Source organism: Scatophagus argus, chromosome 17 (genome assembly GCF_020382885.2).
Source record: "Scatophagus argus isolate fScaArg1 chromosome 17, fScaArg1.pri, whole genome shotgun sequence".
Taxonomy (NCBI): Eukaryota; Metazoa; Chordata; class Actinopteri; family Scatophagidae; genus Scatophagus; species Scatophagus argus.
The window spans coordinates 129,076-142,513 of NC_058509.1; the positions used below are offsets into that span (position 1 = coordinate 129,076).

General features: G+C 45.2%; 1 protein-coding gene across 2 annotated transcripts; it reads left to right on the top strand.

Annotated features, from left to right (window-relative positions):
* Positions 1 to 772: 772 nt before the first annotated feature.
* anp32e (acidic (leucine-rich) nuclear phosphoprotein 32 family, member E) lies at positions 773 to 8,337 on the top strand. 2 transcript variants are annotated; one of them, XM_046417670.1, is made up of 7 exons: positions 773 to 984; positions 3,766 to 3,915; positions 4,401 to 4,523; positions 4,606 to 4,768; positions 4,856 to 4,947; positions 5,558 to 5,603; positions 5,708 to 8,337. In XM_046417670.1, exons 1-7 carry the CDS (start codon positions 931 to 933, stop codon positions 5,791 to 5,793), a joined length of 714 nt encoding a protein of 237 aa, XP_046273626.1. In that variant the 5' UTR covers positions 773 to 930; the 3' UTR covers positions 5,794 to 8,337. The 2 variants fall into 2 exon arrangements, with proteins under 2 accessions (XP_046273626.1, XP_046273625.1); XM_046417669.1 differs by having other exon boundaries at positions 774 to 984; positions 4,856 to 4,983.
* The last annotated feature ends 5,101 nt before the right edge of the window (positions 8,338 to 13,438 follow it).

Here is a 13,438-nt window from a genome sequence, read left to right on the forward strand (position 1 = left end):
GGAATCTGATGTTCTGTTGACCTCAGAGGCTGAAATAAAACTTCAGCTGAGGAGCAGCTGCTAAATGGACCTCAGATCAGGAATGAATGAATGAATGTTTCACCTCAACTACATTCCCTTCTGTTTTTGACTTTACTTACAGAAAGAGAAAAATGATGTTTGTTAATTAATTAATGTTCAAGTTTTAATCAAATGGTTTTCTATGAAGAAACATGTTTAGATGTAAACCAACATGCAGGTTCTGTGACCACTGAAGAGGCCTGCAGTGAAAAGTGGACCTTGAGTTTCGTGTTTGTTCTGATGGAAGTTCATCTACATCCAGCAGTTGTGGAACTGGATGACATGAGCCTTAAGCAGACGGCAGGTCAGTTCATAATACCTGGGAAAATGTCAGTATGCTGTTAAGAATTTCCCTTCAGGGATAAATAAAGGAATTCTGATTCTGACACAGCTTATTTTTCGTTTGAGACAAATATTTCTGACTGAATTTTTATCTCATGTCTGCTGGTAAATATCAGTTGGGTTTGATTTATGGTTTGTCGTTTGATAGTGTGAGGACAAGCAAAGCATAAACAAATACGTTTCACTTTGTTCTGGATGGTTTTGTAAAGTTTCAACAAGTCTCTGAACTTGAAGAACGACAACCACAGCCTGTCGCTAGCGCTGGGGATTTTACCGTACCTCTCGTGGATTAAGGCGGATCCGCCCTGAGTGACGTGTACGATGGCCAATCAGCGGTGGTGGAGTGGCACGCGGCCAACCACGTGCGGCGGGGGCGTGGTCTCCGGGAGGGGGCGGGACGCGAGGTATCATGGAGGATCAGTAGGCAAACTGTGGCTATCAGAGGAGAGCAGCTACCGCTCTGATCCTCGGGAGTTTCTCAACTGTTCACCGCCCGCTTTGACTGCACCACAGACGGAAGACTTCAACATGGACATGAAGAAGAGAATCACTTTGGAGCTGCGGAACAGAAGTCCGGCGGAGGTGAGCCTCTGGTTTAACAACATTTTAATTGTTTTCTGAAACGACGTTAGCAGGGAGGGGATGCGCGGCTGGAGCCTGGCTGGCGGATCACACTCGCTCATCACATGGACTTAGCTTACCGATGACACCGTAAGTTTGCTGTCGAACATTCGACCCGTTAAACTCTTTATCGTCCAGGTTATAGTTTGGTCAACTAGCGTCCGGCTGAGAACAACCATCCCAGATGGACGTGGGAGCATCTCACGGATCCGTCCCCCCGCCCCTCCTCCTCTCCTTTGGCTCCGCGAACCCAAATTATTCCCTCAAAACGCTTCAGAGAGAACGCGGTTTACGGTTCCTATCCAGGTGGAACGTTTCGTTCGTCCGAACCGTCTCGTGAGGTCCCGGTCGGCCGTCTGTCTTGACCGTCACGCACAAACGACGTGCAAGTTTAACTTCGAATCAGCTCGACCCTCATACAGAAGATTTACGATAAATTCCGAACCTGTCGGTACCTGACGGAGGCACTTTGGACCCACAGGGGCAGATTGTGCGGTTGTGTCGGGGTGTTTTCACAAGCTCACCGCGGGCTTTCATCCCGGAAAAGACATTGCGTGTTAAGCTGCACAACAACAACAACGGCGGCGGTCGGTTGGTCGGTCGGTGCTTCGTGGTTCTCTACGAGCGGACATCTTAAGTCCGCAGCTGCTTAAACTTCGACTGAAATATCTTAAGTCCTGCTAGTTTATCAAAGTGCGCTTCGTCAGACTGAGTTCAGAAGTACGTTTGGAGAGTTTTTCGGGCGTTTGTCTGCGGCCCTGTCGGTCGCACAGACGCACATCCGCTCGGTGCTGCTGCGGTACCGACTGACCGTCAAAGCAAGCGGATTAGCGGAAACTGTTAATGTCGACGATTGTTTTTATTCCAGGACTGTTAAAACCAGCCAGGAAGCTGCGTTACTCGGCGGGTCTCACTGTAACGGGTCGTATGTGTTACTGTGAGCCTCGTAACGAGTCATAGCACTGGACAAGGTGACACGGATCAGTCGGTAGTCCGACTGTCGGTTAGTTTAACTGAAATCCACACACCGCCTGCAGCCTCTGATCTGCGGACTGTAAAACACGGTGTAAACACGGTCTTATTCTGCTTGTGTGTGTGTGTGTGAGAGAGAGAGAGATTAAGTTATATAACCGACTGCCAACCGATCAGCTTCAGTTAAATAACCCGCACACACACTCAGAGTTCGGGCTGAATTCAGTTACAAACTGAGCCAGCAGACAACCTGCTGGTCTCATCTTTTATGAATTGGGGGATGTCGGCAGATGGTGTGTGTGGAGGCTCAGAGGACCCCCCCCCACACACACACACACACACACACAGTGCATGTAGATTACAGAGGGTTAAAGCCTGAGCTCACACTCGGTGTGTATGTGTTGGTGCTGCTGGTCTGCACTGATGGCTGTCAGCCTGCAGGCTGAAGCTTGGCTCCTCTGACTCTGCTGGTTATATAAGCAACCAGAGGAACTCTGGGAAATATAAGCAGCCACAAGTCTGAACAAAGTCCTCCTGAGCTGGGAGGTCAGAGTGGTACAGCAGGGCTTGCCCCATTGAGCATCAATATAATGTTGATTCTAGTTTTGTTAGGGCATCATGATTAGAGCTGGAATGAGCCAATGAACTGATTTGTTGATTGATAAAAAAAAAAAAGTTATATCTGATATAGTTTTCTTACTATAGAGTACTTCCTGGGAATATTTTCATACTAATCATGTTTAAGTTTGTGTATACCTGTATACATATACAGCTATACACATGTTTAAATCGTGTATATACCTGTTCACAACACCGACGCAACCCCCCCCCCCCCCCCCACCACCGGGCTCTGTCTCCTGCTGCCCGCTGATTTAGCCAGTCGCAGACTAACATACGTGTGTATGTACACATGAGAGGTGTTGAATAAACGTGTGCAGGTACAGTACAGGTGAATTAAATTCTTCCTGATGGATTCAAGAGCTCCTGTAGATGAAGAAAAGTAAAACTGATCTTTTTGAAGATTCCTGTCTGGTTTAACATTCACATTGGTTTAAGCCTGTGAATATTCTCATTCATCCAGGTCATGGTTATCTCAAGGAAATTCAATCGAAAGCAACTGGACTTAGATATTTGTCTTTGAAGACGTTTCACCTCTCATCCAAGAGGCTTCATCAGTTCCTGCTCGCTTGACTAGGCTGGAACTAGTCCAGCCTAGACTAGTTCCGGACTTAGATATTTGTCTTTGAAGACGTTTCACCTCTCATCCAAGAGGCTTCATCAGTTCCTGCTCGCTTGACTAGGCTGGAACTAGTCTAGCCTCTTGGATGAGAGGTGAAACGTCTTCAAAGACAAATATCTAAGTCCAGTTGCTTTCGATTGAATTTCCTTGAGATATCACACTGGTTTAAGAAGGACCCAGACGTAGACTGAGAGCAACACCCTGTCAGCGCTTTCTGTATGAACTCTGCTGTGGACACTCAAACGCATCGTTCCTGTCGGATTCAGGGACTCGACGATGACACTGTCATGGATCATCTGAGAGTCATCGTATTCACCCCGAGCGTTAAGTCAGCTGTGGTGACAGGAAACGACTGAAATCCAGGATCAGCTCCTCTGCATGTCTCACACGCATGTCCAAAACATGAAAACAGCATCAATAAAAAGAAAGCTCTATTAACATAAAGACACCGAAATTGATTTTGTTCTGTTCACTTTGATATGTGATTTTAAATACTGCAGTACTGATGGGCTTGTCTGTCTGCCTGTCAGGTAGCAGAACTGGTGGTCGATAACAGTCGGTCTGCAGACGGGGAGGTTGAAGGTTTGACAGATGAGTTCACGGAGCTCGAGTTTCTCAGTATGGTCAACGTGGGTCTTTGCTCGCTGGCTAAACTGCCATCACTGCCCAAACTACGCAAGGTAACACACACACAGCTTGTTTATTTTCTTTTGTGTCATTAATTGTGAATAAATCTCAGCCCTCAGAGTCCTAACTGAACACACAGACAGAAACGCACATTGACATCATTCAGTGTGACGTCCACTTCCTGAGGACATCCCTGTCTCTGATGTCCATCCAGGAGAAATGTCCAAAAATCCACTTAGGAACCAGAGAACAAAGACTTATTGCAGGTTAAGTTTTCCTCAGTATCACAGTGATCCAAGACCACTTTTCTGTCGTCTTATTGGTTCACTAACATTCCTGCATGTTGGTGTTAGCATGTTCGTATCAGGTTAGCATCAACATTTTTCATTTCTTCCATTTTTATAGAAAAGTCAGATTTCACAATGAGCTGGATCTAAAACCTCTTCCTCAGGGGACTGCAAGTGTTTACACAAAAAAACTAGATGATTGCAGATCTTAACTGCTGGACTGAAGGCCTGACTTCTCTTGTCTCCATCAGCTGGAGCTCAGTGACAACAACCTGACAGGGTCTCTGGAGACCCTGTCAGAGAAATGTCCCAACCTGACGTACCTGAACCTGAGCGGGAACAAGATCAAAGAGCTGAGCAACGTGGAGGCACTGGTCAGAACACGCACACACGCACGCACACACGCGCGTGCTGTTTGTAGCTGCTAACATGCTAACACTATGTGCCCGAATGCAGCAAAACCTGAAGAGCCTGCAGAGTCTGGACCTGTTCAACTGTGAGATCACGTCTCTGGAGGACTACAGGGAGAGCGTCTTCGAGCTGCTGCCTCAGGTCACTTACCTGGACGGCTTCGACCAGGAAGACAACGAGGCCCCTGACTCCGAGGCCGATGACGAAGGTGGGCCACGAGTGTTCAGAGGAGACACCAGTGTAAATTCAGCTGTGATCCTCAGGGTCTGTATGAACCTGATCTCTGTGTTTCCAGACGAGGACGGCGAGGACGGGGCGGGGCCTACTGGAGACTACGACGAGGAGGATGACGAAGAGGAGGATGAGGACGGCTCAGAGGGAGGAGAGGTGGGGCTGGGCTTTCAAGTGAACCGGGGAAACCAGGTGGGCAACTCGGGCTTTGGCCTGCAGGCCAATCCACAGCTGACTCAGACACAGAACCACCTGTCCTCAGCAGCCCTGCAGAGAACAAATTGATTAGGTTAAGCTCGACTGGAAGTTAACTGAAATGCACACACATTTGTGCACACAGACGTTAACATAAAACGTGGAGCTGATTTATACAAACAAACATGGTCACAAATGTTCTCCTGGTCTGATCTGAGTCAAGCCAATGGACTAACCTCAGGCGTGACCGCGTTCGTGACCAGGTTCAGAGCCAAAATGGCCGCCTCTGAGGACAGATGTTGGTAAACAGGAGCATTTTGTGTAATCATTTTTTTGAAATCATTCTTCTGTAAAAAGGGAAAATAATCAAATCACACTGAAGATAATCTTGTAGTCTACATTTGTAGCATCAGCACATTTGATTGCTGTTAAAATGTTTTCTGATGAGCGCGATGCATTTGAGTGCAGAGCTTCATTAGTGCCATCCAATCAGAAACATGCTGTTTCTTTATTTTGAAAGTTTTTACTGTTACTCTGTAGTGAAACTCTTCTTTGCTGCACTTCATCTCAGGAGGATGACGAGGATGAAGAAGACTACGTAGAGGAGGAGGAGGAAGGTGAGTGAAGCATCATTGGATTTTTGTGGATTGTACGCGGTTTGATGTTTTTGTTGGTCAGAATCCTGTCTGTCTCCTCTGATTGGTTGGCTCCGTCTGTGCAGAGGATCCATCAGGTGTTCAGGGACAGAAGCGGAAGAGAGACGTGGATGACGAAGGCGAGGATGACGAGGACGACGAAGACGACTAGTCATCCAGCTGCCAGCTGTGTGTCGTCCTGTCCTGTTTCTGTCCGTCTCAGTCCACCTCCGGACCTGACCTCAGACCACCAGACAACAACAGGAACAGTGTGATAGTTTGGTTCAGGCTGTAGTAAAATCCCACGTCTTTATTTTTAGATAATATGAGAAGATTTTATCAGAACTTCCTGTTTTTTTTCTGTCCGTCTCGTCTGATCCTTGTCTAAACGTCTCACTGAATGACGTGACCTGAAAATCCCGTCCTGACTTCGTGTTAGTGCACAGGTGTGATGATGTCACAGACTCCACCACCAAACCAGGTTTCAGGGTTTTCCCTTCTTGCTCCTCGAACACAGAACGCATCAGGTGTCTTTTCTTCTTCAGGGACTGGATGCTCACAGCTGCCGAGCTTCCTGTCATAAACTTGTGTTGAAGTCCAGTTCAGACTACAAGGATTGACCTCGATGTGTTTCATCACTTTAGAGTCCTTTTGGCCTCACTGCATTGTGAGGCTAAACACACATCACGTCACTTTGTGTCCACCTGGAACCGGACAGAGACCCTCAGATCGTCTCCGTCCAGGTCCACAGGAGTCCACAGGAACTGGGACAGAAGCCTCAACAGCAGCTTTGAGGTTTGAAAGTCTTGAAGTCTGAACTGGATTTTATGTTTTGAAGGAGCTGAACTGTGGAGAATCTCTGCTTTCTGAGTCTGAGTCCTGGTGTACCAACATGGACTTGAACTTCTTGTCTCAGTAGCTTCATCCTCCTCGAGATTGTCTGACCTTCAGCAGCAGGAAACAGGATGTTTCATTGTTGAGAACAGGCAACTGTCTGAGCCTTCATCATATCACTCTTTCTTAGAGAGGATCAAGATCTTTGTGCAGCCATATCTGTTTGTGGAGCAGAGCGCCCCCTTCAGGACCTCCCAGTCAGGGACATCACATGTTCGACTTATTCCCAGACCTGATGAGTAATGATCACCCTGACCTCCGTCTCCGGCCGTCTCACCTGCTGTAGGGACAGTAACACCAGTGTGCGTTGATTGATTGTAGGGATTCTCAAGGGAAGGTCAGGGGGCGGTTGGGAGTAAATCTCGTGTGTTTGTTTTCATTGTTTTCGTCTTGTAGTTTTATGTGAGAGCGAGCAGCTCGTCCTCAGACTGCCCATCCCATCATGATGTTTGGACCGCCACTGTGTCACACTTCAGGCTCCGCCTCCTGCAGCTCCCCCTCACAGGAAACAGTTCACAGAGATCAGGGCTGTGATGCCTTCAGGTATTTCCAGACTCTACCAGCAGGTTTGAAACGAACTCTTCCTGAAATTAAACTTGAATCCTGGATGTTCAAATTTATTTTTTATCTTAAATGTTGGTGTGAGACTCACCTTCCAGCCTGAGAACTTGAACCAACACAAACATCATAAATTCAGCTGTTTTCTCAGTAAAATGTTTCAATTTGTACGGTGTTTCCCAATGTGGTCATAGTACTGAACGGCATCCAGGCAGCCAGTCAAAATGTGTTTACATCCATCGTTTTCATTGGTCCACCTCACCTGAGCAACCTGAATGTAACACCTGGTCCCACTGTAGTCTGAAGCTGGCAGAGATCACCTGAAAGCAGCGTCATGGTGACAGGTGTTCAATGATGACTTGTTGACCTGTTGTGATGCAGGAGGTGGAGCCTGTAGCAGTACACACTTGTCGTGTCTGATTCAGGTGTCACAGGACCAAACCTGACAGGAAATAAATTGCAATAATCAATGATCAGATTGATCCATGAGCATTGAATACAAAGTGACGGACAGAAACATTTTAGTTTTTATCTCCTGATGAGTCTTGTTTAAACTGCTGTAAACATTTAGCTTTTCTCTCATTTACACTCTAAAGAGCAACTTGCCGTCTTCAGATGTCGAGATGAAGAAGATTGTGGGAATGAAAGCGAGACAGCAGACTGCGTTCACGTCACATGACAACAAAACACTGAGGAAGATTTTCCACTCTAATTACTTTGATGTGAAGCTACTCAACATGAACCGACCAGTTTCACTTTTTAAGATCAGCGGTTCTGGTTGGCATAGACGTCTGAGTTTGATTCGTTTCAGAGGCCAAAGGCCTTCAGGACTCCTTACAGATGGGCAACTTCAGTCTCCTCTCTCATGACTTCCTGTCGCTGTCTCTGAGCAACTGTAGCTTCCTGATTGGACAAAAGTCTCGGCAGCTTGTTTTTTTGTTGTTTTATTTTTTTTTTAGAGTGTAAAGGTCAAAGGTCACGTCTGTTGGACCTGCTGAGGTCAGTTTCAAACTCTGGTTTTTAAGGCAATACTGTAAATAGACTCTCGGCTCAGTTTCAGGTTTGTTTGTATTGTTGGTCATGACTTAAATAATTTTCCAGGTGTGTTTGTTCGTATGCAGCGAGCTGATAGGTGACCCACGTGTTCGAGTCTGGCTTTACTTCCCTCCATCATCCCATCTGTGGGACAAACTGTGTTTGACTTGTGTGGTGTAACTGAAACTTATTGAGGGGTTTTGAATTAAAACAATACAAAAGGAAAAAATTGTGTTTGGCTTTTGATGTGCTGAATGTCAATTTGAGCAAAACATTTTTAAACTAAAACAGAGTGAAGATGGTCTGTCCCTGGACCGTGTCCCTGTCATCGTCTGCAGCTGGTCCAGCTCAAACTCTTCAGTGTCCACACTCAACAAACAAAATGAACTAAAATATAAAGTGACCTCAAAGTGTGAGCTGAACCTGCATTACTTCATAGAGACCTGCTTAAGGTGAGGAGCAGCGCTCTGATCTCCCTGCAGCTTCCTGTTCAGGTGAGTTTTAGATATGTTTGTGCCGACGTGAGTCGGTTCAATGAGAACATCAGACCAGCAGTGGATTTACTGCACTCAGTGCTTTTACTTTGAACAGTACATCTTCCTGATTTCCTGATACTTGCATAGTTTTACTAAAGTACCATTGTCAGTGAGGTATCAGTACTCATTTTTAAAGTATTTTCTGCAACTGATGAATGTTTTCATTCTGAATTCATCTGTTGGTCATTTTTTGTTTTTCTGATCAACACAAAATTCAAAATAAAAAAAATTCACATTTTGTGAACCACAAAAAAGCTTATACATATGTATGAACATGAGACTGAACCACTTATAAAGTCTACTTTTATAATACATTTATACATACTCAACAGTTCAGTCTCTAAGAATGTGAAGTAATAAACCAGATGCCCTGCAGGTGGCGCTGTTGTCCTGTTGATGAACTGCACCAAGATCCTATAGTTTTCCCTGTTTTTAGTGTTTCTTTATTGGAATAATGAACACATTTCATCAGTTTGACAGTTTGTCTCCTGGGTTTACCTGAGCACACAAGACGGTTGTCTCACTGTGTCCTCCTCTCTGATTGGCTGGTGGACTTAAGCGTCTGATTGGTCCTGTCTTTACCTGTTCACGTCAGTCATTCGTGAATGTGTCCTGCAGGTCATGAGTCTGTCTGGACGAAAAGAACATCCATCCATCCATCCATTTTCTATACCGCTTACCCGTCAGAGTCACAGGGGAGCTGGAGCCTATCCCAGCTGACTACGGGCGAGAGGCGGGGTTCACCCTGGACTGGTCGCCAGTCAATCGCAGGGCCAACACACAAAGACAGACAACCACACATTCTCACATCTAGGGGCAATTTAGAGTAGCCAATTAACCTAACGTGCATGTTTTGCGTGCATGTGGGGTTGTGGGAGGAAGCCGGAGAACCCGGAGAAAACCCACGCAGGCACAGGGAGAACATGCAATATAGAAGGGCCCAGACTGGGATTCGAACCCTCTTGCTATGAGGCGACAGTGCTAACCACTGCACCACCGTGCCGTCCGACAAAAAGAAAGACAAAAAAAGCAAAATCTTCCTCCTCTTTCTCTTTCCATTCCTCTTCCTCTTTTCCTTCCTCTTCCTCCTCAGCACTGTCACACCAACATGTTTGGTGTTTCCTCACGTGAATGTGACACATTACATGATTCAACAGGTTCAGTACAAACCCTTCACGTCTTCTCACACAGAATTGGACTCAGGGTTCTGCCCTGACCTCAGACAGGGTCCCCCTCCTGGAGTGGACCTCCTCCTCAGACCCAGTGAAAAGAGGCTCCAACAGTCTCTTCAACAGCCCTCAATTCTGTCCCCTTGTCCTCTGCTGTCAGACAGCCTGAACTTTCTGTAATGAAAGTCTTGTATGATTCATCCTCCATCTTCCTTAGGTTCATCCAGGCTGCTGGGGGACGAGGCAGGAATGGAAAAGACTACACCCAGATGTTTTTGACTCCAGCTTCTGTTCTACTCAGTGGCTCATATTTACAACGATGGACCTGAAGCAACAAGAGGCAGCAAACTGCAAAACATGAGGCTAACAGAGCAAACAGAATCTTCACAAGCAAATCGAACAATCACAAAAGCAAACGCTCTGAGATCATGAGAAGACGCAAGTTTGCCTCCATGTCCTCTGGAAACCACACGAGTTTAGTGAACCAGGTCCCCAGATCGGCAGGTCGCAGAACCTTTATTCATGTCTAACGGATTGATCTGAATTTGGTGAGGGACCAACCTAAGAGACCCCCCACCAGTCAGAGGAGCCAAGTGACAGTGACGCTCAGTTTCACACCATCAGCCAATACGATGCCAAGAAGAAAGTGAAAATGTAAACCAGATGAGCAGAAAGAGGGAGAATCAAGGAAAGAAGGAAAGGAAGTGAGGATGGAGAGGCTGACAGGAATAAAAGAGGTCGAGGCTTTGAACAGACGCTGTAGGGCTGTGAGTCACAATGAACACACACCTACCATCCCCCAACACACACACACACGGTCGTGTTTCCATCACTTTTGGGGACATTACATAGACTTCTATTCATTTCCTGGAGGCTTAACCACCAGATAACCATAACAATAAATATTACTTACCTAAACCTAATCCTAACCTCAGCCTGACCTTAAAGCAACTCTTTAAGGGTCTATGTTGTGAGGACATTCTGCCCCCCATAAGTAAGGCGGGTCCTCACAATGTGACTGTGTAAACAGATTTTTGTCCCCACAAATACAAGAATATACACACACACACACACACACACACACACACAAACACACATTACTCTGATTTACATTAATTTGCTGGAGACCACAAACATTAAAAAAAAAGATTAATTTTAATGTTTTACTTTATGGGTTTAAAAGGAAGAAGAGACCCCACAAGTAACACACACACACACACACACACACACACTCAAGCACACACTCTACTCGTCAGTAATCCTGAGAACAAACTGTAACACTGACCTGGAACACACACACACGCACATGTATGTGTTAAATAATAAATGTAATATGAAGAAAAAAAGAAACATCAGATGTGCGTGTGAGCATGACGACACAGAGAGAGAATCAGTGTAAATAATTTATTGTCCTCTGATGTGAACACAAATCAGCCTGTTTTTATCTTGGTAAATAACCCAGTTTAAACGCACACACACACGCAGGGCTTCAGACAGCCTCACTCAGACGGCATTTGAAATAATTACAGTCAAATGTAAGGTTTTTGAGAAGGTTTTGGTGGATTTGAGCTGCTTATTTGATCATGGTCATATTTCTGAATCAGTTTCAGATCTAAACACGTCCGACATTAGCATACTAGCCTTAGCATTATCATTTGGCTCCACTGACACATAAAGATGGCTGACCCGTCTCCCTTCCACTGCACAAAGTGAACCCAAAATATCCCTGATTCGAGTGCTGCCATCTTGTTCTGGTGATATCATTTGGCGCCAGAGTCTGTGCAGTGGTGGTCAGGTGGAGACGCAGTATCAAGTTGCTCCTTGGCTTCCTGGTTTTCCCTGGTTTTGTGTTTTGTTACTGAGGAGACGACTTGGATCACAATACGTCACCTGTCACAGTGACTCCCTGGATTGCTGTTTGAACTTTCTCACTTTCTGAATTTATTAATTTCTTATAGTAGAGAAAGACTTTTGCTCTGAATTTTGAGTTCTTCTGTTTCTGTTTCTTTTGATCCTTAATCTGAATCTAAAATGTTATTCTTCTGTCAGTGTATTGCGTTCAGCTTTGTGAAAAACCTTAACAGTTTTTTACTCTTTATGGAGCTATGCTGTAGTTTCTCCTTGCTTCCAGCCTTTGTGCTAAACTAAGCTAAATATACTAGACACATGGAGATGAGACGAGTAACTGAAAAATGTCAGCTGGTTTTCTGTTTGAACTGTCGACATGCAAACCCAGCAGGCATAATGAGAGCACATTAGTCATTAAGAAAAGCTCACACATGCATACAGAATCACACATGCACTCATGCATCATGGACTCACACACACACTCAGTGACGGTGTGTATGTGTGTGTGTGTTAGAGCAATGCTGTTTGTGTTGTCCTACATCTGCTCTACTCTACGTTACAGCTCACTGACCTGGCTGTGTGTGTGTTTGTCCAGTCACACGGCTGTATGCAGGAATCGCGATCAGAATATTTGTTCTGGTTCTCAGGACTGTGGTTCAGCTGTTCTTGAATGATGTGATGTGCTGGAGTCTCTGTGAGCTGATTGCAGCAGCAGTGTCCTCCTGATGAGGCTCAGGTGTGAGCTGAGACTCCAGTTAGGTCCCCATGATGGGCGTCCAGGGCCGTGTTAATGGACCCGCTAACAGCTAACGACCTTGCAGGAGAGTTAACCAGGCGGTTGTTGCCGTGGTCTTGGAAACCAGTTCTAACTTCAGCATGTTTCCTTGTTCTCCCTCCTCTTTGCAGTCCAGGTCAGGGTTAGATGATGAACACTCAGCCATGGACTCACCTGTTATAGTCTTTCCTGCTGAATTTCATTGTTAACACTGTCATATATTAGCTCGTTAGCATGCTCACATTTCTGGCAAAGCTCAGGTGAATCCACACAGCTGCCCTGAAAAGATATTCTAATTTACACTCACAACAACATTCACAACATTTTACTGACTTTCTGAACAATACTAAACTGACCATAGATCAGAAAAAAACTCTTGGGGAAATGTCAGCATGCAGCTAGGAAATTTAGAAACAAGTCAGCAATGTTCAGGGGAGGACATGAACTCACACACGTTTACGTTTCCACTGTAATGTGAAAACACCTGAAGTCCTCAGTGTTTTCCAAAAGTGAACAATGTAACAGACAGCAGACATTCATATCACGTGTCTACACTTGAGGACACGTGTCACACGTATGTGTGCTTTTAGCTCTCAGAAAAACAAGTAATTTGTCTTCATCTTCCATTTTCATGGTTTTAATTTAGACAAGGAAAGAAAACCTCCAGTGAGCTGAGCACACTTCGCCTAGCCCTGAAAACAAAACATCTCTGTTAAAAATTAAAAAAGCTCACTGTAGTTTCTTTACCTTCCTTTATTTTTTGTATGTGAAAACAAGCTCTTCCATCCATTTACCCACAATGCTTTGCTGTACACCAATTCAAACAAGATCATTCACAAATAGAACTTGAAATGGAACATTTAAAATAAAATAACTTCTTTTAAAATCTACAGTGATTTCAGGTCTAAATGTGCAAAAACTTTAAACCAAATAAAACAAATCACAACTGATTCCAAAACAGTAGGGACGCTTGTTCGTGAAGGCTTTCTGTTGGTGGTTCTG